Source organism: Callithrix jacchus, chromosome 10, assembly GCF_049354715.1.
Source record: "Callithrix jacchus isolate 240 chromosome 10, calJac240_pri, whole genome shotgun sequence".
Lineage (NCBI taxonomy): Eukaryota > Metazoa > Chordata > Mammalia > Primates > Cebidae > Callithrix > Callithrix jacchus.
The window spans coordinates 56807868-56831226 of NC_133511.1; the positions used below are offsets into that span (position 1 = coordinate 56807868).

At 39.6% G+C, this 23359-nt stretch overlaps 1 protein-coding gene across 50 annotated transcripts in view; it reads left to right on the forward strand.

Annotated features, from left to right (window-relative positions):
* The window catches only part of DLG2 (discs large MAGUK scaffold protein 2), a 2299762-nt gene that overhangs the window by 2202001 nt on the left and 74402 nt on the right, over positions 1 to 23359 (forward strand). For all 50 annotated transcript variants that reach the window (XM_078340083.1, XM_078340084.1, XM_054241373.2 and 47 more), the window contains one exon: positions 14046 to 14222. In XM_078340083.1, coding sequence (XP_078196209.1) covers positions 14046 to 14222 — 177 coding nt within the window. The remainder of the gene's footprint in view (positions 1 to 14045; positions 14223 to 23359) is intronic.

Consider the following 23359-nt stretch of genomic DNA (forward strand, 5'->3'; position numbering starts at 1 on the left):
ACTCGAGCCTGGGTGACAGCGTGAGACCCCATCTCAAAAAAAAAAAAAAACAGAGGAAAAGGACAAAACTAAAAAAGAAATTCTTTTTAAAAGTATAAAAAAAACTCATTCTTTTTTTCTTCTCAGTAGAAATGTTTCTCTGCCTGTCAAATTGCCCTCAGTCCACACACGTTTCACTGGATGTGCTGTTGATTTCCTATTGGAAACTTTCTTGTTCTCTATGAATGTGTCAAACATCGAACAAGATTTCTTTTCTTCCAAGGAACCACCTTCTGCTTATAATAATCAACCTTGAGCGGAAATAAGTATTCTCCTCAAAACACATGCCATAAATAGCTATTGAATTCTGTTGAGTGGCTGTGGTTACTCCTGGGAGGACTAATCACAGTTCCATCTTGCAGAGTTCCTGTAATCAGAGTTTGGGACACCCTGGTGTTACTCTAGTAATCTCATGGAGACTTGTTGAATTTGCTAAAAATGCTCCAAGGAGAATGTCTGTCAAGCTTTCATTTTAAAAAATAAATAGATGTCTGTGTAATTGGAAATGGCTGTGAGATTGGAAACATGTTTAGAGATGTTATGATATCAATGAAAGAAGATTCTCTTCATTTACAGTGTTTGGGAGCTAAGTACTAGAATTGAAGGTTTTCAAACTCTGATTTAAGAAAATTCAAAATTCTTCTTAAGGACCTGAGGGATGCCCTGCAGAAAGAACAGGAACCAGAAGTTCTGTGTCCCCTGTATGCAATCAAAGGTTTTATTTTTGTCTTTCTAGAAGCTTCCTTTTAAAGGAAAAAATGTGATTATTCTGGTTTTAAAATTTTGAAAGCATTGCCCATAGATTTTGGTGAAACAGATGGACTGACAAACCGATAGATATTGGCCAAAGTAAATGTCTGAGACCTCTGTCTATCCTATTGCCACCACTGTAACCTAACCAGCATCATTTGGATTACTACCTTTCCCCACTACCTGGGATCTCAGTGTCCTGTCTTGCCTAATCTATGGCTCTTCAACCCATTCTCCATCCTAAAGCCAGAAAGATCTGTTTTCAGTGGAAACCTAATCAACTCACTGTCTGTTTAAAATCACCCAATGGCTTCCCATTACTCTAAAAAAGAAGAAAGTATCCTTCATAAGACCTTCAGGATTCTCCATGACCTGGCCCCTCCTTCCCTCTGGTCTCATCTTAGACTGTCCAGGACATTGATCTTCTTTCAGATTCGTCGCCTGCCATTTCCCACTGCAGAGCCTCTGCAAGTGCAGCCCCCTCTGCCCACACTGCTTCTCCTGCCGGGCTCAGATTAGACAGCAGCTCCTCTTGGAAGCCTTCCCAACCTGGTCCCTCCAGAATAGTTTCCGTTTCTCTCCGCTATATACTTTCATGGATTACTTGCTCATCTGCTTTTTATGATGTGATGTACAGGTAATTATTTCTTATACATCTGTTTTCTTTCTAAATTCCAAAAGTGCCTTGTTTTTCTTATTCACACTGTATCCCCCAAACCCTAACATAATGCATGGCACATAATGAGCATTTACTGAATATGACTGAAGCCATGATTGCATGGTTTCAGGCATCTAAAAGTTACACTGTATTGACTGTTTTCAGAGCAGCCCTGCAGTATCTGATTACTTTACCAAATGGAAAGAGGGTACTGTGGCGGAGAGCAAGGCCCATTGCCCAGTCAGCCCAGCCCACATGGAACATCTTCTGCTCTAAGCTTCTGTAGTATTTATTGCCACTAGAACCACTTGTCCCAGATCTGACACTGAGGAAGGGCCAGGTAAATATTGTTAGATAGATCAATATTAAAATAAATGCAAATTTGCACTAAGTCATTATTGCATCCCATAAAAGTTCAGTTGAATCATAGGTTTCTATGCTGATATATATTATTATTGTAATTTTTCATGTATCTATACACCAGCCTCCCTGATATAGGAGTTTTACATATGTTACCTCGATGAATTCAAACAGTATCTATTCAGGCAGGATTAGTCTTTAATTTACAGAATAGGAAACAGAATTTAAGAACCCTGTCTATAGCCCCGGAACAAGTAGATAGCAAAACAATGTCCCAGGTCTGACAAACATTTTCCATTATCCTGTTGCCAAACATGTTGTCAGTGTTCAACAAATTAATGAGTGGGTATATGGATGACTTACACGAGGTGCATGGATAAATGTCCCAGCTTGAAAACTTAAGTGATAAAGTTAAAAGACCATAGGCCCGGCGTGGTGATTCACTCCTGTAATCCCAGCACTTTGGGAGACCGAGGCAGGAGGACTGCTTGAGTCCAGGGCTTTAAGACCAGCCTGGCCCAACAAAGCCAGACCTAGTCTCTACAAAACATAAACACATTAGCCCAAAATGGTTACTAGTGAGCTACTCAGGAGGCTAAGGCAGAGATTCCTTGAGCCCCAGAGTTCGAGTTTGCAGTGAGCTGAGCTCATGCCACTGTACTCCAGCCTGGGTGACAGAGTGAGACTCTACTTCAAAAAAAAAAAAAAAGATTGTGCTATTGGAATAAAATACTAATATACTAGTAATATTCACATATACTAGATCTCTTTAGGTTTTTTTCCTCTAAATTTCTGAACTGTTGACAAATGCTAGGGACATTTTCTACAGACATTTTATTCAATTAAATTGAACTGCTGAACAGGACTTTACTGTGTTAACATCAGACTGCAGCACATTATTTGAGCTATTAGCACTTTTTGAACAGTCACTGAGAAAAGAGTATGAAAAGTGTTTGCAAGAATGTGTACAAGAAGAGAAGAGAATGATAAGGTGATTCTAAGTGACTTACAACATATAACAGCCCAGCAACAGCAGCAGCAAATACACACACACACACACACACACACACACACAGTGCTTACTTCTTACTTAGTGCCAGATACTGATCTGAGGGTTTTTTATCTATCATTCATTAATCCTCCCACCAACTTGTGAGATAGTTTCTGCCATGTTTTACTGAATCTACATTGTCCTTGATTGAAAGATGTACCCTATGTATTACCAAGAAAGGAAAAATTCTGCCAATTAAATTAGGAGATGGCACTGATGCTTGAGAAACATCCTGATTTTAGACATAAAAATAAAAATCTTAAAATTGACGAAATACAATATTTTAATCCCATTTTACAGATGGGAAAACTTCAAGAGGCCAAACAAGATGAAGCAATTTTCTGAAGGTCAGACAGTTTGTGTTCTGAATTTAGTTCAGTTCAATCTAGCCTGGTTTTGTGAGCACCTTCTCCTCTCTGCAAAGGACACAGAGATAAGTAAGACTCTACCTGACTCTCATGAGCCAAGAAGTCTAGAAGGAAAGATAGACCTAAAGATAAATCAACTGAAATGTAGCCTACTAAGCACAAGAATAAGACAGCATACAAGGTTGCAATGTGGCACAGAGAGGGGAAGAAATAGCCCTCTCTAGATAGATTCAGAAAGGATTCCCAGAGAAAGTCATGGCTTTCAAAGAATGGAATTTGCAAAATTTTTTAATGTTGACCAATACTTGTACTTTCATAACAATGTTAGAAAAAATTTTGGGCCAAAGAATTTGATCTGCACTTTATAAATTGTGGTCATGTGTGTCAGAGAAGAAAAGCTATTCGGTGACTCAGCTCATGTACATACTTTCAGTGAGACTTGGGAAGGGGGAGAGGCTGAAGGAAGGAAGCTGAGCCCTCAAGAATATGAGATTACTGTTATTACAGAGGAGGCTTTCATTAAGAAAATGCCTGAAAGATAAGGCTGCTCAGTAGGGTGGGATGGGCAGTTGTGCTGCCACCTCTCCGCTAGTAAATCTGGATGAATTGTCTTTTCATTCATCAACTTCTTTTTGAGTACCTGATGAGGCTTCCTAGCTCTACAATCCTACAGCAGCGCCCATAGTAATTCCTAACATAGCACATATCGGACTCAACTTTAACTGTGTTTACAGCCTTTGCACTGGGTATTCCCTCCAGCAGCACTCTTACCTCAGATACATTCTGAGAGCTATCTTTTGGGTCACAGTTGAATCCCTTACCTCCTTAAAGCCTTGCCTTGGACATCTCTTTTTCAGCCAGTCCTACCTTGAACAAACACCCCATTTAAAAATGTAGCCTTTGCTGCCACCAAAGCCCTACTCTATCCCAGAATCCTAATCCCCCTTAGCATGCTCTATTTTTAACTTTTTCCATAGCAACAGTCAACACCTAACCTATCATACTATTTGCCTATTTATTATGTTTATTGTTTTTTGCCCATCTACTTTAATGAGAATGCAAAATCCATGAAAGCAGGAATTTTTATCTGTTTTTATTCACTGGTAGTTCCCAAGCTCCTAGAACCATCATTGACGCATAGTAAATACTCGATAAGTATTTGCAGAATAAAAAATGAGTGAGTGGCCAAATGAATGTATCTTCTTACCTATATTCCCAACCAAACATCAAGCTGTGCAAAGGTAGGAAACAAGCCTTTGCTGAGTCCCAAACAAACAACAGAGTGCATGACACATAGTGAATACTCTGGAAATAATATCACATTTAATATTTAAATGAATATTATCTCATTTCCATATGTGGGAGTTTGTTACATTCTGAACTCAGTGCTTTTGCCTGGGTGAGTAAGGAGCCATATGTCCTCTCTAGCTCTAGTCAGCAGGTGATAATGGGAAACTTTATGGGCATATGAGATTTAGAAGAGTAGGTTCCCTCATTTCAGGTCTCCTCCTGCTACAATACAGCCTCTACTTTCCATCCAGTTTTCTGAAAAATCGTAGGCAAAACAATAAACTTGGTATTGGGGCAACCGAGGTAATTGCCCAATTGTCTGGTACTGTGGTGTGTAAATTTCATTACTTCTCCTGATAAACCACTGTGATAGTACTAAGGATTTGGAGGAGTCATTTCAGATGCTCTTGAATGTCTTTCTCCCATTTTTCATATACTTATGAGTAAAATAAGCTATATCCAGCACCTCTGCTGAGCTAGGGACTGTACTAATTTCATCATTTGTCATCCATAAACACTTAAGAGAGTGCTACTGGATAGCAGAGGTGGGCTTAAGTTGTTTATACTCCAGTGAGAAACACTAGAACCAGGACATAGAATTTGCAGGGGGAAAAAATTTAGATTTTAGACTTTAGACTCAATTAACAAATATTGAGTGCCCACTGGATTCTAAAAGCTCTCATGTGTAATTCTCATAAGGACCCTGTTGGACAGGGATTCTTGTCCCTCATTTTGCATAAACGAAAGCCCAGGTACCAAGATGTGAAGTAATTTGCTGAAAATCATACTGCAGCTTAAAATTGAGAGCTAATATTTGAATTCAGCACTCTCTGAGTTTCCCATCTCATGATCTTTACATGAATCATGCATATATAAACTTAAATGTTTGAATGATAATCATGTATAAGCAATAATAAAATTCCATGTCAGGATATTTCTTCTTTTTCCCACCCCAAGCTTACTAATTAATGGCGGTAAGATCCTGAAAGGTGAATATCAAAGCTTGATCTACATTTGTAGCTGAATTTAGAAATAAAAGGCTGTAATCAGCACTGTGTCAGCCTCTCTGAAACAGCTCAATTAGCATCTCAACTGCCTAATCCACAGAGCCAGAACATAAGAGCTCTTGAAAGTGTCATGAAACCTGGGCTGTTCATCCAAGCAGTGTTCCTCTTACCCACATTTCATTTTTTGAGTAGCCAGCTGATGGCATTTGGGAGAAAGGAGAATGATTTTAAGATGATTAATCTTTGCAGCCTCACCCAGCCCTGAAACCTGAAATGTCAATCACCACGGTCCAGTGAGTTCTGTCTCTGGGCAGGTTCAGATTTGCCTCTGTTTCCCTCAGAAAAGAGACTTGTCAGTCAACACTGGGGGATCAACCAGTCTGAGTCTGACAGACTGCCAGGACACCCTGAAAGAGAGGACAGGCTCAAGCGGGCCCCATCCCTGGAGACTCTGTTGATGAGTTGTCTGAAATGATCGACATGCAAGCCTCCAGACATGTGAAATCTGCTCATACCATGTCTCTTGGGGAATCGAGAGCTTAGGGGAGAGAGACAAGTTGTTGCTCCTGGAAGTGATGCTTCTTCCCCAATTATAATCAAAAAGCTATAGCTGCAGGGAGGCCCAAGCTGTAAGGACCTCTGGTTGGTGTCCAATTAGTTCTATCTGCAGTCATGACAGTAATTGCCTGATTTTTTAGGAACAATAGAAATGGATATTTCCCAACACCCTCAAAACATAGAGGGTTGTAATGAGAAGAGTATCTTTAAAGAATACAAATCTGCTTTATAAGGTTGATTAAATGGTATAACCCATGTGATACAAACCCTGGAACATAATAAATATTCCCTTCAACAAAATGAGAATAATGCCTACATTTTAAGAGCTATCTTTTGGCTTACAGTTGAATACATCCTAGAGAAATGCAGTCGGCCTATTAATTATCATAGGAGCTGAAGTCTGTGGAGGTTAAGTAAGTCACTCAAGATCACATAGTGAATCATGTTGAAGCCAAGATTAGAAATCTTCACTCCTAACTCCATCTAAGATTCTTTTTATTTCCAGGGTGTTTTCTCTGCTTTCAAAACATGTATTCACGAAATGTATGAGTGGGTGAATGACTGTTTTTAAGAAGATAATACAAATAAAAAATTGTGATTTTTATAAAATAATGGCAACTGAAGTTTAGAGTTCTCTGCTCCCAGTCCAGCATCCTTTCCCATGGCCCTCTAGAAAGAAAATGTTTTGAAGACGTTTACTACATATGCATTTTTAGGTCACATTTAAAAAACACCATCCGTATTTCATCCCCCTTCCAATACTTGTGGGATAACACTTTGCTCATCTTTAGAGTAGAGAAGAAGTAAAGGAACCATTGTTTTGCCAGTTATTATGTGAACTGCTTTTCCTATATCATCTTATTGAATCTCTACAAATATGTGACATATAGGAATGATTAGCCTCATCTTGGAGATGAAACTGAAGCTCAGATTACTACACTTATTTTCTCAATAACAATCAGCTAGAAAGAGTGGACTGACTTGAATGTGTGTTTCTTCGCTCCAACATCTATGCTTTTTGCACTATTAATATGTGCTTACCTTGACAATGTGAAAATGGCTCATACATGTCCAGGCCAGACACAGTGGGATGGAACAGAGAGCAGACTTTATTTTCTGCTGCTATTGTTCTTTCTCTTGCCTCATAGAAAGACGAGGACCAGTTCTCCTCTAATCAAGCAGAGGCCTCAATTTCTAGATGAAGGAAATTGAGTTGAAGCACTCTGTTCCTTGGGTCTTAATGTTGTCAGGGAAACAAAGGCCTCTCTAGCCCAAACACGTTCACAGCACAGAAGGGAGTAATTTGCTGATTCACTTGTTCATTTGTAAATCCATCTGTAAAAACTCTGTGCTGAGGCTTGATCTGGGAGCTCCTGATGTTGTTTCTGATGTAGTAAAGGAGATGAGACATAGTCCCACTTAAGAGTAGATGTTGGAGGCTTCCCAAGAGAGGTACAAGAGCAGAGTGGTTTGCAATTTTAAAGAAGGGAAAAGGCTGCTGCTTTTGTATCTCAGCTTCTTTATGTTAAAATAGGGAAAATTGTATTTATCACCTAAGGTTTTTGTGGGAATTAGAATTAAAACCTTAAGTTCTTTAAGTTCTTAATCTACATTGATTCTTTATCCACATCTAATGGTTCTTCTAATGGAAGATCAATTATTCTTCCTGCCACAGTCTACCCTCAGGCCCCCAAAGATTCTCCTTTCCACATAACTACAGGGCATAATTCTGCTAAGCTTTCCACCACTGTGTAACCAGGATCCCATTCGTATAGTTTCCAATAACATGTTTCTCATTTCCATTTGCACTGTCATGCTCAGCATTCTCCAAGTCCACACTTCTATAAGAAATCTTTAAAGCTTCACTGGCAGTGTCCTTAAAGTCTGTATTTCTGCAAATCTCTTGTTAGAAGCAATGTAGGTTTTTTCTATTATGTTCCTCAACATTCTTCTAGCCTCTGTTTACTTCCCAATTCAAAAGCCACTTCTATACTTTTAGGTATTTGTTACATAGCACCCTACTTTTGGTACCAAAATTGATATTTTCTATTGCTACCATAACAAATTATCACAGACCTAATGACTTAACACAAATGTATTATCTTACAGTTCTGTAGGTCTGGTACAGATCTCACCAGAATAAAATAAAGCTTTCAGCAATCATAGCCCTTCTGGAGGCTCATCTCCTGCTCATTCAGGTCATTGGCAGAATTTATTTCCTTATGATTGTAGGACTAAAGTGCATGTTTTCTTGATGGCTGTAACCTAATAACCATTCCCAGTTTAGAAAGGTCACCATGTTCCTCGGCTTGTCCTCTTTCTCTAACTTTGAAGCCAGCAGTCAGTGGTGGGTCAAGTCCTTTCCAAGTCACATCTCTCCAATCCAATCTTTTGTCTTCCTCCCTCTTCTAAGGATTCATGTAAAGGTACTTTACATGTAATTAGATTGGTTCTACCCCGATAATCCAAGACAGTCTCCCCCTCTCCAGATTCTTAACCTTAATCACATCTCCAAGTCCCTTTTGCTGTTTAAGATAACATATTCATAGGCTCTGAGAATTAAAGTGTGAACATTTTTGGGGAGTGAGTTGAGGATATTATTTCTCCTACCATATCCTGTGACCTATGAAACACATCACAGAATTTTTTCTATTCTTAGTGATACTGTCTCTCCATTTTCATCATTTGCTGCTGTCCTAGCTTTAAAGTGGTACAGTCAAAACTAAATTCCGTGGCCTATATAGTAAACACCAACACTTTTACGGTCCATGATTGTTAAATGTTACCTCAGTCTAAGCCTAAGTGGAGAATCTGAGTGCTTTGAGCTGGAAAGGGTTGCTTGCAAAAGAGCACAGAGGTTTTTATAGCAAGAAATACACAGGTCTTAGATGAAGACCGGCTTTGAGTCCTGCCCCATCACTTGATAGCTGGAATGATAATGTACTTGTTGCTTAAATTAACCAAGTCTGTATTTCTTCGTCTATAATACAAGGCTAATATATGCATTGCAGGATAGCAGTGAGAAGTGAATGTGTCCTGTATAAACTACTCATGCATCTTTTTAGCAGACTAGTACATGGTATCACTGTAAGTATTATCATCAAATCATGAAATCCTTAGGTATAAAATCTAAGTACAACATTTCTTATCAGGAATTCCAAGAATTCTGTGATTAGGAACTTGAGCTTTTGAGTGAGACACATCTATCTGTATTTTAATCCTGCTTCTGCTACTAACTATTTTATTTTCATTTTGCCTCTTTATGTCTTATATTTTTTTCATGAGCCCAAAAGTGCATACATCACAGAATTGTTGTCAGAAGTAATAACAACAACAGATGCAGTCATCTGTACTGGGTACTTTAGGTGTATCATCCCATTGTCGTATCTCCACAGCAGCCTTTTGCATTAGTGCCATTGCTATCTGCATTTCCTGAATAAGAGAATGGCCCTCTATGGCAAAGTGGTTATCTAAGAGGTTAAGTAACCTGCCCAAATTATACAGCTAGGAATGGGAGAACTGTGACATAAACCCAGGTCTCCTCTCTTTGAAGCCTGGCATATATGACTCATACGTTATGTTGCCTACCCAATAAATTGGATGAGACAATGAATATAAAATGCTTACTGCATTGCGTGACACCTAAAAAGCGCTATTTTAGTGAGTAACTAGGTATCTCACAGCCATGTTGCAAAGCCATGAGGGTGAGCCGCTGCTTCACTCTTCCTTTACTAGACTTCCCCAGTTGGCAAGGGGCCACCACATGTTGAAATCCAGGAGGGGCAGGAGGATGGCAAGGTCTTTACATTATTCATGTTCAATTCTACTTGTCTAATGGACTTGTTAAAAGCACCCTGGATGGAAAGTGTGAGTCTTAATGGCATTTTATAAAAGTTGCTGTGATGAATTAGCACATAAAGCAAATTAAAAACAGCTTATCGCTTGTTAAATTAGGTGATGGGGGCACTGTCACTTTTTTCCCAGATGTGAGGATCCATTAATATCCCAAGGAGCCAGAAGCTGCTGAAATATGTCAGCTGCTTGGTTTTAGGGACCTGACAAGTCTGAATGATTATAATCCTAGAGAGGCAGATTGTCCAAGACCAGTGGAGCCCATGAAAAGAGCCTGTTGTTGAGCTCCTCAGCAAGGACATCTGCAGCTAACAGCAGGAGTGGGAAACTTCCCCTTAAGGACTCTTGGGAACAGAATAGCATAGCTGAGTGAATGTCTGACCTGGTAGGGACTTTTAGGAAGAGTCCCCACCCCCACTTCAAATGGGAATGTGGAGACATGAGAGAAGAAGGGCTTTCAAAAGCCACCTGAAACATTTTCACAGGCCTGTACTGGGTGAGGATCTACTTTGGGTCCAGCATCCTATTAGGTCCTAAAGATAGAGAGATATTTTAGATGTCTTTACACACTCCAGAAAACAGCTTTTAAGTGGCACAATTGGCACACAGATCCCCTGATTCAAAGCCTAACATATTTTTCAGAATTACAGTTATTATAATAATATCTTACATTTATTGAGCCCTCACTAGTGCCAGGCTAGTGTTACAGGACTTCATGTATATTATTTCATTTAATCCTCCCCATAACTTTGAGATAGATGGTGTTATTATTTGTGCCAGTTTTAGGATTAAGAAAATTTAAGGCCCAAAAAGGTTAAGTAACGTCCCCAAGATCATATAGTTAAAAAATTGCAAAGCTAGGCAGTCTGGCTCCAGAGCCTGCCTTCTTGGCTACTACTTGCCAGCCCTTCTGATGGTTGCTCTACCTCAACTCCCCATAGTTTATATCCAGAAGGAGCCTGGAGTCAGGCCAGCAATTTAAGGACTTTGGGGATAAGAAATACTTGGACAAGGACTGAGCAGTAATTCAGGAATTTAGGAAAGAAACAGTTGTCCAGTTGTCAGCCCTGAAGGGAAGATTAAACGTCTTTGGCAGTGCTAGATCATGAGCATGGCCGGACGGCAACAAGTGGGGAAATTAAGCCATATAGTAAAATGACCAAGAAAGCAGATTTTGGAGTCAGATATACCTCATTTTATATTTAACCTCCACCACATGTGTATGTGTGACCTGGGCCAGGCTCCTTAACTTCCTGAGCCTTCTTCCCTCATCTATTAAGTGCAGATACTAATTTTTACCTCTAGGGTTGCTGTTACATCAAATAAGACCATGACTACAATGTGCCAGACCACCCAGTAAGGGCGTAAGTAGTAGGAGCCATCATGGTTATCATCTTCAACACCTCATCACCGCCACCTCCCAGGTTGAATGAGGGGGCAAGGTGAAGAGTACTGAACTAGGCTTGGACCTGGTGACCGATGTTCTTATCCTAGGTTGCTACCACTAAGCCATATATTCTGGAGTTAGTGTACCCCACTAGATATGTCCCTCATCTTTTAACAACAACAACAACAAAAAGTGGGGAGGATAATAGTATATCTGTCATACCTTCTTCACAGCAACTGATTGAGTCACAATAAGGTAACATACATAAAAATGCTTTGCAATCTAGAGAGTGTGTGTTGGGGATACCCAAGACAGCTCCCAGGTTGATGACTCAATAGGAGAGTTTACAGGACTCAGCATGATCATGCTCATGACTTTGATTTATTACTGCAAAGCAAGATATGAAACAATGTCAGATAATGGAGCAGGAGCATAGGACCAAGTCTGGAAAAAACTAGCTGCAAGTTTCCGAGAGTTCTCTCAGTAGGGTCAGACAGAAAGTGCCCAATTCTTCCAGCAACACATTACAACAACAGATGCCAAGTGTTGCCTACCAGGGAATCTTATTAGCGACTCAATGTCCAGGTTTACGCCTCTGCCTGGCACATACCACAATATCAGACTCCCAGAAAGAAAGCAGGTGTTCCATGTAAATGATATTGTTTGTACACACAGTTTAGGCACAGTAAGCCATTCTTAGGCATGGGAACCCTCCGAAAATCTAACTTCCCAGATGTCAGCCAAGGGCCACTGTTACAAGCAAGAACAGCAGTCTCAGGCCTGCTGTGTTAACTACTTTTTGCACAGAGTAGAATCTATAGAAAATATTTGTATTAGCATCTACGCAAAAGGGGAAAGGGAGATCATAATAAAAATGTTAGTTCATACTTACTGTTTGTCACTGTGTGCCAGGCCCTTTTGTACATGCTTTACATATATTACCTTACATAACATTTTACCCATACAGCAACTCAATGATGTTAATTATTATTACCAAAGTTGCTATCATTGTCATCATCATCACTATGTTGTATGTGAGGAAACTAAAGCCTAAAAGAGACTAAGTAACTTGCCCAGCTGACTAGCTGTAAGACTAAGACATAGTAGGAGCAGGACGTGGTCCCAGTCGTCTATAATAACTACACTGTACCATACTTTTCTATACTGTACTTACTATAGGCTTAGTGCTGCATATGTGTTACTTCATTAAGGATCACAACAGTTCTAGGTGAATATTGTTATTAGACTAGTTTTGCATCAAAAAACCTGTGGCTCAAAAATGTTAACTAATGTATGTCACATCAGAGGATCAGAGAAGTGATAGCATCAGGGGTGGGCATTTGCCTTTCCCCAGATCCCTGTTCCTGACTGGGTCGAAGTGAAAATTATTTATTTTGGGAGCTTGGACCAAGAAACCTTCTCCAAATTCCATCTCTTGGAGACAGTGTTAATGGAAGAAGGGACCATGTTGCAAGTAATTATACTTTTCCTGCTGTATTTAAAAGTTCTGTCTTCAGCTCTTTCTTGTTGCCATGGCAGCAGATGTGACATTTCTTTGATGGGCAAAAAAAAGAAGAAGAAAACCACACTTGGTCCTCACTGTGGAAAAATCTAAAATAAAACAGATTTTTTAGAAAAATCTGTTCCCCAGATCTTGCTAGTTTTGCATACATAGTGGTTATACTCTAAGGAAATTCTTAGAATGAAATCAAAGGGGAATAAACAGAGAGGTAGTGAAATCTGCTTCTCCAGGAAAATCCATATACTGTATGTGTATGGTGGTGATTTTTGAATGTGAGATATAGAGCAGGACATGGACAACATAGGAGTGGTGGCAAATGTTCACCTCTTAATGATGACAGCTAGTTTCTAAGGTCTTGTTCATCATTCTGATTTTGATTCCAACTCTCTCATGCTGCCAGTCATACGTATCACAGTGCATTGGCCTTAACTAATGCTTAGCAAATGCTTTTTAGTGGGGGCAGCATGATACAGAAAGCAAGAATTGTAATTCTTAAGTGCCATGATGAGGTAAGCTCAGCATAGTATGGAAGCAAAAAGATTTGTTGTGTTGTTTACATGACTTTTTATCTATCCATGCATACACATACACATAGATTTTAAAATATGCTGCATTTTAAGCATGTATTCAGGTGATTACATTAACCTCTTCATTCTGTTGCAGTGGTGGTCCGATATTGCATTGAGTGGAGGAATCACAGCCTACCATGCGTAGACATTTGTGACCATTTTTTACCATTATAAAACAAAGAGTTCTACAGGCTGATACATCTGAGATGATTTGTTGATACTGCAAAATGCTTCATTTAGAAAAATAGCCCTGTTTCTCTTTATTATTTTACTTTTTGAGTAATTTAAAAAATCTGATCGTAATGGGAGGGAAAATAATCTTCCATTAGGTAGTAAACTGCCTTTCTCATCTTCTATTGTCACCTTCTAACATCTGATGGTCTCCAAGAAAAGAAGCAGATCTCAGTTTGGGGGATCTATAGGCTACCCCAATAACCATCAAGAAGAAGCAAGAACTAACTTTAGTTTGTTGCCAAAGCAGTGAGAGTGTGGACTGTGATCCAGGGAACCGTCCTGGGAGTTGGTATTAAGTGATGATGGGTTCTCAGAGCAAGGGTGAAGATTTGAAACCATAAATCCTAAATCTGCACTGCCACAGATTCCTAACAGTGTCCTCTTTTGTCCTTTCCTCCAGAGCCATGTTCGACTATGATAAGAGCAAGGACAGTGGGCTGCCAAGTCAAGGACTTAGTTTTAAATACGGAGATATTCTCCACGTTATCAATGCCTCTGACGATGAGTGGTGGCAAGCCAGGAGAGTCATGCTGGAGGGAGACAGCGAGGAGATGGGGGTCATCCCCAGCAAGCGGAGGTAAGAATGCCTTCTGTACCAGAATATTTGCTTTTCAGCTATCCAGGGAGTGGAGAGGAGAGAAGAAGAAGGTGGGAGAAACTGTTCACAAAATTAAATTTATTTAAATGGGATAGTCAATCTGCAGAAAAATTGTCAGTAGTGACAGGTGACATGAATTAAAAATCCTCTTTCTCCTATATTAGGGTTCTATCAAAATTGGTGCCTGTGACAAGAAATAAAGGAAGAAAGATGAGCTGCTAACACTGTGTTCCTCAAACCTTTACCAGTGTGTGCATGCGCAAGCTTGTGCTTATCAGCTCATATGCTGACTTACAAATTAAGTCCTTTCATTTCCAAAAGTTACCAAGGAATTTTATAGAATGGCCAAGTTGAAGGCAAATGAAGTAGGCGGTTCACTGGGCTAAGGTCCTGGCTATGTTATATATTCAAATATTGGTGGGAAAAAAAGGAAAACCTTCACCTCAAATTCAGATGCTTGGAATATGAGCTGTCAAACATCTGATGAGGTCTAAGGACTGGGTTTATGACTTTTTTTTTCAATTTTTACTGTTTTCTTTACTGTTTACCTCACAGCTTCCAATAGTCACTCAGAGATTTAGTTGTATGTAAGTGTTTCCTAAGTCAAGAGTATCACACTTCCTCTTCCAAGCATTTCTTCAGCTCTGCTTTTGAAAAGCAGAAATGTCCTTCAGAACAACCAACTCCTTAATCTGTCCCAGCGGATCCATCACCAGACAGGAAATTTCCTTCTCACAAATGTTCCTTTGGCACCAAGATGTCCAAGAAACAGAAACTGGCTGTATCCCAGAGATTAAATAGAGTAAAAATTAGTCAGGAATGATGCTTAATAAAAGCAGGCACTAACTTTTCTTAAGCTGCAGATTTCTCAAAGGGCTTTGATCCTCATATCCAAACGCCCAAAATGCCTTTGTAAAAAATTCCCAGTGAAGCTGGGTATTCAAGTTCTTCTACACATCAAGTGATTGAGCCTTGGAAGATGTACCTTTTTTTTTTTTTTGAAACTGAGTCTTGCTGTGTTGCCCAGGCTGGAGCACAGTGGCACGATCTGGGCTCACTGCAACCTCCATTTCCTGGGTGCAGGTGATTCTCCTGCCTCAGCCTCTTGAGTAGCTGGGATTACAGCCATGCACCACCACACCCAGATAATTTTTGTATTTTTAGTAGAGACGGGTTTCACCATATTGGCCAGGCTGGTATCAAACTCCTGACCTTGTGATCCACCCGCCTTGGCTTCCCAAAGTGCTGGGATTACAGGCATGAACCACCGCGCCCAGCCAGGAAGATGTAACTTAAACCTCAGAATAACTCTGTGGGATATTTGTGCTCCTGAGACAACTGATCCTCTCCTCTCTCTGCCTGTGGTCGCACAGCCTGGGGAAGAATGTGGCATGGAAAGCAGAGGGCTCCCTAGTCCTCAGCTGTTATCTTACCTTTAGCTGGGAGGAGTCACAGTGAAGGTACTGAAACTCCAAAGAACTTCCCCATCCTCCATGCCAGTGCTTGTAGATCTCCCACCAACAGAGTTCTCTTGGTTTCTTTAAGCCTCTTGGCTCCTGGATAATTGCCTGACATTGCTTTGCCAGGGCATTCTGACTGTAGCATAGGTGTGTGTGTTTTCTGAAAGGTTATATGTTTAAAGCATTGACTCAGCACTGGCTTGTTTATATTCTGCATCTCTCCATTTCCATTTACTTCAAATAAAAAAATGTCAAGACATCATGCATTTTGGTTTTGCTTTAATTATTCTGAGCTGTCTGAAGAGCCGTTCTCTAGAAGAAGGAGCCATCTTGTTGAATTATGGCCCCAAAGTTAGAAATAGGGTGGAGGAAGAAAAACTATGCAGGAATAGATGTCAGCTTATTTTTTTATTTTTATTTTTTTTATTGCATTTTAGGTTTTGGGGTACATGTGAAGAACATGCAAGATAGTTGCATAGGTACACACATGGCAGTGTGATTTGCTGCCTTCCTCCCCTTCACCTATATCTGGCATTTCTCCCCATCTCTCCCCAACTCCCCACCCCTCTGCTGTCTCTCCCCTATTCCCCCCAACAGACCCGTGTGTGATGCTCCCCTCCCTGTGTCCATGTGTTCTCATTGTTCAACACCCACCTATGAGTGAGAACATGTGGTATTTCATTTTCTGTTCTTGTGTCAGTTTGCTGAGAATGTTGGTCTCCAGGTTCATCCATGTCCCTACAAAGGACACAAACTCATCGTTTTTGATGGCTGCATAAATCCTTTCAATAGTTGGAGCTGCCTAAAGATGGTATGGACTACCTGGGAAAATAGAAAAGGGATTCAAACTTTGGATACAGGAGTTGAATTATATAATTTTCTGCCTCTTTCCAACCACAAGGTTCTGTGATTCTAACCAATCTTATTAAGTCATTTGTTCAATTAGCTCATCATTTTTCTCCACAGGAACATTCTCAATGCTATTCCTTCTGAAATAATCTTCTACCTGATAGTAATCATTCTTGAATTAGCTATTTCTCTCTTATTTTAGAAAAGAACCATCTTAACAACCAAAGCATACCTGACCTGGAAAATACATTTGATTAGTGATTGCAATGTTGATATTTATTTACTTGTTATGAAGGGTGCAGTACCTCCACCTCCCAAATATATGTACAAAATTTATAGCTGTAAATAAATTTCTGCTAAGTTTTCTTTTTAGGATTTTATTTTTTTAAGAAGTTACTTTTATTCTTTTAAGTATTTGTAAAAGTAATAACTTTCACTGTAGAAAAGTGGGAACATTTAGAAAAATATAAAGAAAATATCACTTATAATCCTACCCTACAAAGAGTACTCATATACTTATTTTAGTGCAATATAAAACCTACATTTATTAGGTTGATGTTATTTTTCAGTTTTTAATTTCTTTCTAGCCTGTTTCCTGAGGAGTGCTGCTCGGGAAAATTTTTTAAATCTCATAATGGGTAACATCAGTGTATGACTTCATACCTTTTACAAAAATGTTTCTCTACTGATAATGTCATTTAGTCATTCCAAAATGAAACCATAAGATGAAGAGTATGAGTATTATCACCCTCCCCCCCCCTTTTTTTTGAAGTTGGGGAATAAATTTTATTTAATAAAATGTTCCTATTGCATTCTAGACGCTATTGTAAGCCCTTTACAATTATTAATTTAAACCTCATCACGACCCTATGAGTAAGTTGCAATTATTATCCTTATTTTACAAATGAAGAGATTGAGGCACAGAAAGGTTCATTAATGTGCCTGAAATTACCCATGTAGTAAGTGGTAGAACTGGAATTTGAATCCAGGCTACAGAATTGCACTTGAGTCAAAAGCAGTCTTGCCCTGCAAAGGTACAAAAATAAGAGCTGACAAAATTCAATTCAGCAAGCATTGCTTGGGCAGCACCTGAGTACCAGGTGCTATTGCTGGTTCGTTGCCTGGAGCCCCTCACTCGCAGGACCAGCATGTAACAGTGGCACAGCTACTCTGTGATTAGGGCAATGTGGGCTATATTGTAAAGGCAAGGAAAATGAAAGGGCAGCAGACAAGAGTGAATTCCATCTGCTTACAGCACTGATCATGTATTGCACCAGGTGCTTTCACATACATGATTTCGGTTTAATCTTCACAAAAATCTCATACAGAAACTGAGGATCAGAGATGTCAAGTAACTTACCCAAGAATGCACACCCAGCCACTGACCAAACCAGTCTCTTTGACGGGAAAGACAGATGGCTTTCCACTGTACCAGGAATACTACCCTAGGAGCGTTTGCCAAGTTAGGAAATAGACAATTTAAGGAGTCTGCCAGAATACAGTGGCAGCAGGGAGCTAAGCCTGGACTCAAACACATGCCTTTGTGTTTGAATGTCTGATGTCTCTATGAGCAACTGCAAAGGTTTGGGGCTCTTCTCAACCCTACAGCTCTCAAGTCTGGTGGCCTACATTTCACGGTCTCTTAAGAGGGGAAAAATGGAAGTCCATGTCTTGCTCCCACCTGGCATAAAGGGACTAACCTTGGCAATGAGCAGCTGAAATAGGGCACCTGTGTTACTTCCCTTTTACAGATAAGGAAATAGGGACCAGTGATGACAAGTGACATCATGGGCAACATTATCATAATCATCTTAGTAGCTGCCTATTGTATATGGGTTCTTACTATAGATCAGATACTGCGCTAAACACATTTCTTGTATTCTCTCATTTAACATTCACTGTAATGAATGTTACATTTTTGAAGTCTACATTAGCTCTAATTGAATAAACACAAAAGTTGAAATCCTAAGAGATTGAGGACCACCCTAAGTTACAGACCTAGTAAGTGCAAGAAGCAGAATTCAAACCCAGGCTGTGTGACTTCAAAATCTGGACTGTTAGCATAGAATCACTTTTCTGAGATTACGTAGTGTGTAAGAGACCCAGCTGGGTTTTGTACCATGGTCTCTTAAGCCAAGTGTCTATTCATCGTTCCCCAGTGACTGGTCACCTGAGCTCTCAGATGGCAGCTTATGGCTGGCATTACATAAGAGTTTATTCACCTAGCCTTCAGAGCAAGCCTGTGGCCACTAATGTGGGTGACCTTCCAGTTCTTCCTCCAACAGGGCCTGTGGAGCACCAGGAAAGGAACTCCCAGGGACAAATGATGTTCCCACTGTCCAGTTCTCCAAGCATGACCCAATTATGGGTTTGGCCAGAACCTGAAAATGCCAGATGGGAGAGAGGGAGAAGGAGACAGTTGGGCTTATTAAAGCATAGCCATTTGGTGCTCTCTGGAGATGTGAAATGTCAGAATTGATTGCTCAAATTTTGCCATTCCATTTATGGTTTTGGTATTTTGGTCAGGGATGAGACTTGGGCAGGGAGGATTATTTCTGCTCAAACAATCTAATTAATTGCTTGAGTTTAAGTATGAGTGGGGAAGTAAGGCAGTTGTTCTCATTGCGATTTGGTCTGTCTGTTCAGGTGGTCCACCGTTTCTTTAGGTGAAAGCCTTTGGACGTTAATATTTATTAGTCAAAGAAGTCTTACTGAGTAAAACAATGAGAGACAGTGATGTTAAACTTTTACCTAGGTTCTTACCAAGAAAGTAAGTTGTGAAATGATGAATCACATTTTATGGGAAAAACTGTTTGTTCAGCAATTCACTTAAACTCTCTGGGCCTTAGTTTTCACATATAGGTAAAGAACTAGTAGCCTCCTTGAGAGTTCACCTATTTATTCATTCAACAAAGGCTCATTAAGCTCCTACTATATATCCAGTTCATGTTAAGCCTGGATTATAGCTCTTATAGGTGAAGTCCTTAGCTAACAGTGTACATTCCAATGATAGCTGCTTTCCATTTTTCAAATTTTGAGCTTTTGTTGCCAGAAACAAAAACACCACATGATTTAAAGCCCTATTTTCCAGACAGACACTCTCATTTCAGCAGTAAACCATTCACATGCATCCCAGAAAGAGCTAGGAGAGAGGAAAGGGCTGAGGCAAATGAGGAAGGTAAGCCACAGACAGACACATCCTGTCAAGGAAAGAGGTTTGCAGAGAACCCCAAGAGATTACATAAGAGTTTTACTCACCTACCCTTCATGCAAGCCTCTGTGATGGAAATGCCCTATTAGGGTTACTGGTATGCTAAGGAGAGAGATCAACTCAAATAGGGATTTAACTAAGCAGATTTCCATGTTTAAAGTAAATGTATTCTGAATTTTGAGGTCAATCTGTTATGGTACGCTACTACCTCGATGATTGTATGCGTAAATTTGGTTGTGGTTTATTTAATAATTAATAATATTTATAGCATTTAGGACATTTGGAAGATGGGGATGCAAGGGTACATTGGTGATTATTTATGAAAACCTCAGCCCAGACTTCTAAGGATATGTATGTGCCTTCAAACTGTGGATGCCACATCCAAAATCTCATGTTTATTGAGAATTTGGATAAGGCAGGCTTGGGAGGTCCTGAATGCAGTTTCCCAAATTGAGGGTCTGTGGACAGACACTGAAATTAGCTGTTAGAAAATGTGTGTTCAGGCTCTGTGCCTACCACTTTCTGATCTGGCAAGCTTCAAGTCTCAGTTTCTTTAGTTATAAAATGAGATTGATAATACCTAAATCATTAGGTTATTATGGGGACCAAATGAGATGATGTACATGTGAAGGAACTTTGTTAATAATTGTATGTTGCAACTTTAGTGGCCACTTATATTATTATTATTATTAATGAAACTTTCAACCCAAATAGGAAGCCTTTCAGCTTCCTTCGTGAGTGAACAGGAACTATATGACCTCCATAAAGCTTCAATTTTAATTTTTCTTTACTTTTTCTATTACCTGTTTGAAGATTAATAATAAGCTATAGCAAATGGAGAGAGAGAGAGAGAGAGAGAGAAAATGAGAATGTGTGTGTGTGTGTGTGTGTGTGTGTCTGGCTGACTTAATATACTTTGCAACCTTTTTAAGATTTAAAGGATGAACCACTAAAATCTGCATAATAGAGACATTTCTCAAGAAAATTGAAAAGGATAAACATAGAAATGGGGTTGGGGTGCAGGGCATGGGCACAATTAGAATGCTCTGTCCAAACAGTTCTGAGAACTGAATACTGAGTTCCTTCTAACATTACATATGTTTGGAAACTGTGTGAGTTCTGTGGGTTTATGCAGAATTTATTTGCACACCCTGATCAAATAACCATATATTCTCTGCATGCTACAGTCATTTTGGCATCATTGAATGAACTAGTGGTTTCCCATTATTAGCCCAGTTCAAAAAAGCTGGAATAAAGTTAGGGCTGTAACAACAGTTTTAGGAGAATACAAAGAGATGAATACAATTATCATTTGCACTTGGATTAAAATCGAGAAAAGGTGATGAAGTGCCGAAGCTCAAAGGAAGCATTTTCTCAGTGAGCATTTTCCACTGGGCAGCTTAGCTAACCTGAAATCTATCTTGCTTTCTCCCCAATTGCTGTATGTCTGGTGCAAGTAGACACCTTCGGTGGAACATGTTTTATTTATTTATTTATATTAATTATGTGGGGAGACAGAGTCTCACTCTGTCACCCAGTAGAATGCAATGGCATGATCTAGGCTCACTGCAACCTCTGCCTCCTGGATTTAAGCAACTCTCCTGCCTCAGCCTCCTGAGTAGCTGGGATTACAGGTATCCATCACCACATCCAGCTCATTTTTTTTTTATTTTTGTAGAGATGGCATTTCACCATGTTGGCCAGGCTGGTCTCGAACTCCTGACCTCAGGTGATCCATCCATCTCAGCCTCCAAAAGTGCTGGGATTACAGGTGTGAGTCACCATGCCTGGCTTCACATTATTTTAATACATGAAGTTAGATTTTAAAAATTTTGTTCAGCTGTTTCCACTCAGATATTCTACTCTCACAGTGAAATAAATATATTCTGCAGTTCCATTCTGTAACTATAGAAACCCTGATCTTCACTATGTTTCAGTTGGGAACACAAAAGAGCTCTCAGTTAGAAAGGAGTATGCCGTTAATTATTGATCTATGAATAACTTAGATTTCATCAACCGTTGTTTCTGTGAATTCAGATTTTTTCTTTCTCTTGTTCCTCACATCTTTGAAATTAGAGCTAGCAATATTTAAACAAGAAGTCGTGTTAAACAATGCAGTGAATATTATTTTGCCGGACAATTACTTATTGAGGACTTGCTATAAAATACCATTGAGTGATACGTGGGCTTGTACCTCTAGGTACATACAACCTTGTATATGCAGTGCAAACATAAGTAAACACAAGGAAATCTAGAGGTAACACTGACATGGAGACTGTTCAGTCAGAAAGGAGCAATCACGTCTAACTGGAGGGGCTCAGAAGGATCAGGGAAATATCTAGATTATTTTCCTCTTTTTCAGCCCTGGCCTTTAAACAAGCATGAGTTCAACCCATTTTATTTTCCTAATATTTCTCAAGCCATTCCCTCTCCTCCACCCCACTCTCATTTCTCATTATTTCTTGCCTGGACTATGGCAACAGCTTCTAGATAGGCCCCCCACCTCTTCCTGTTCCTTCCTTCCTCCAGTCTGTCTTCTGCCTCGACCAGGACTGTTTATTTAAAAGCTGATCTGATTTTATCACTTCGCTGCTTTTTATCCTCTAAGAACTCAGGATGAATCCCCAAGGAAAAAACTCAAGTCCTTAATGTGGATGGATACCCTTTGTAAGGAGCCTGTCACCTCGGTAGCCTCACCTCCCTATCCTATATACCCACTACATACCCTATGTTAGAATCTCTCCGTAATCGTATAGCTTACTCCTACCTTCAGGTTGAGGCATATGTTGTTCCTTCTGTGAAAAATCACCCTGAAATTTCCCTACTGACAAGCTCTTTCTAATCCTTCAATCTCAGATGATTTGACATTTCCTCCAAGAAGTCCACCCCAATGCTTTCTACTTCTCCTTTGCACCCTCCCAGTAAATTAGGTGCTCCCATTTTGATATCAGCCATCTTGTTCTACAGCATTTTCTGCATTTGTTTATCCTGCTGTTCTTGCCAAAAGAACATTGCTAAGAACTCACTGCAGTCATGATTTTAGAATTTTTTCTTTGTTTCCCAGCTCCTTGCTCGATACATAGTAAGCAGTCAATAAGTGTTTAATGAATAAATGAAGTAGCAGAAAAAACATAAATCGGCAGAGATGACAGAAGGACATTGGAGAAAAGGAAAGCTCAAGATTATATCTAACATGTTTGGTTAAAAAGTAAAGCTACATACACTGGTGTTCTTAAAAGGAAGAGAAAGAAAAAGAAGAAAAGGAGAAGAGAAAAGGGAAGAGGGGAGAAGAAGCTTGTTTAGTCTCCAGTATAGATGTTAATCTTTATGGACTGTGATTTCTTGAAATAAATTTTGATTTAATTATTTAAGCATTTAAATAATAAATATCTTCTGCATCTCAGTTGCTACGTCTCTCACAGTTGCTTACAAATACTATGACTCTCAGTATATGTATCAGGGTAATTTCAAGGAACATGTTAGAAACTTAGAGACTTTGTACCAAGATTTTTTATATGGAACAAAGGAAGGGAAATATTTTAGAATACATTTTATTTCAGCTGCAAGAATAGGAGGAAAAGGTGTTCTTCACTTAA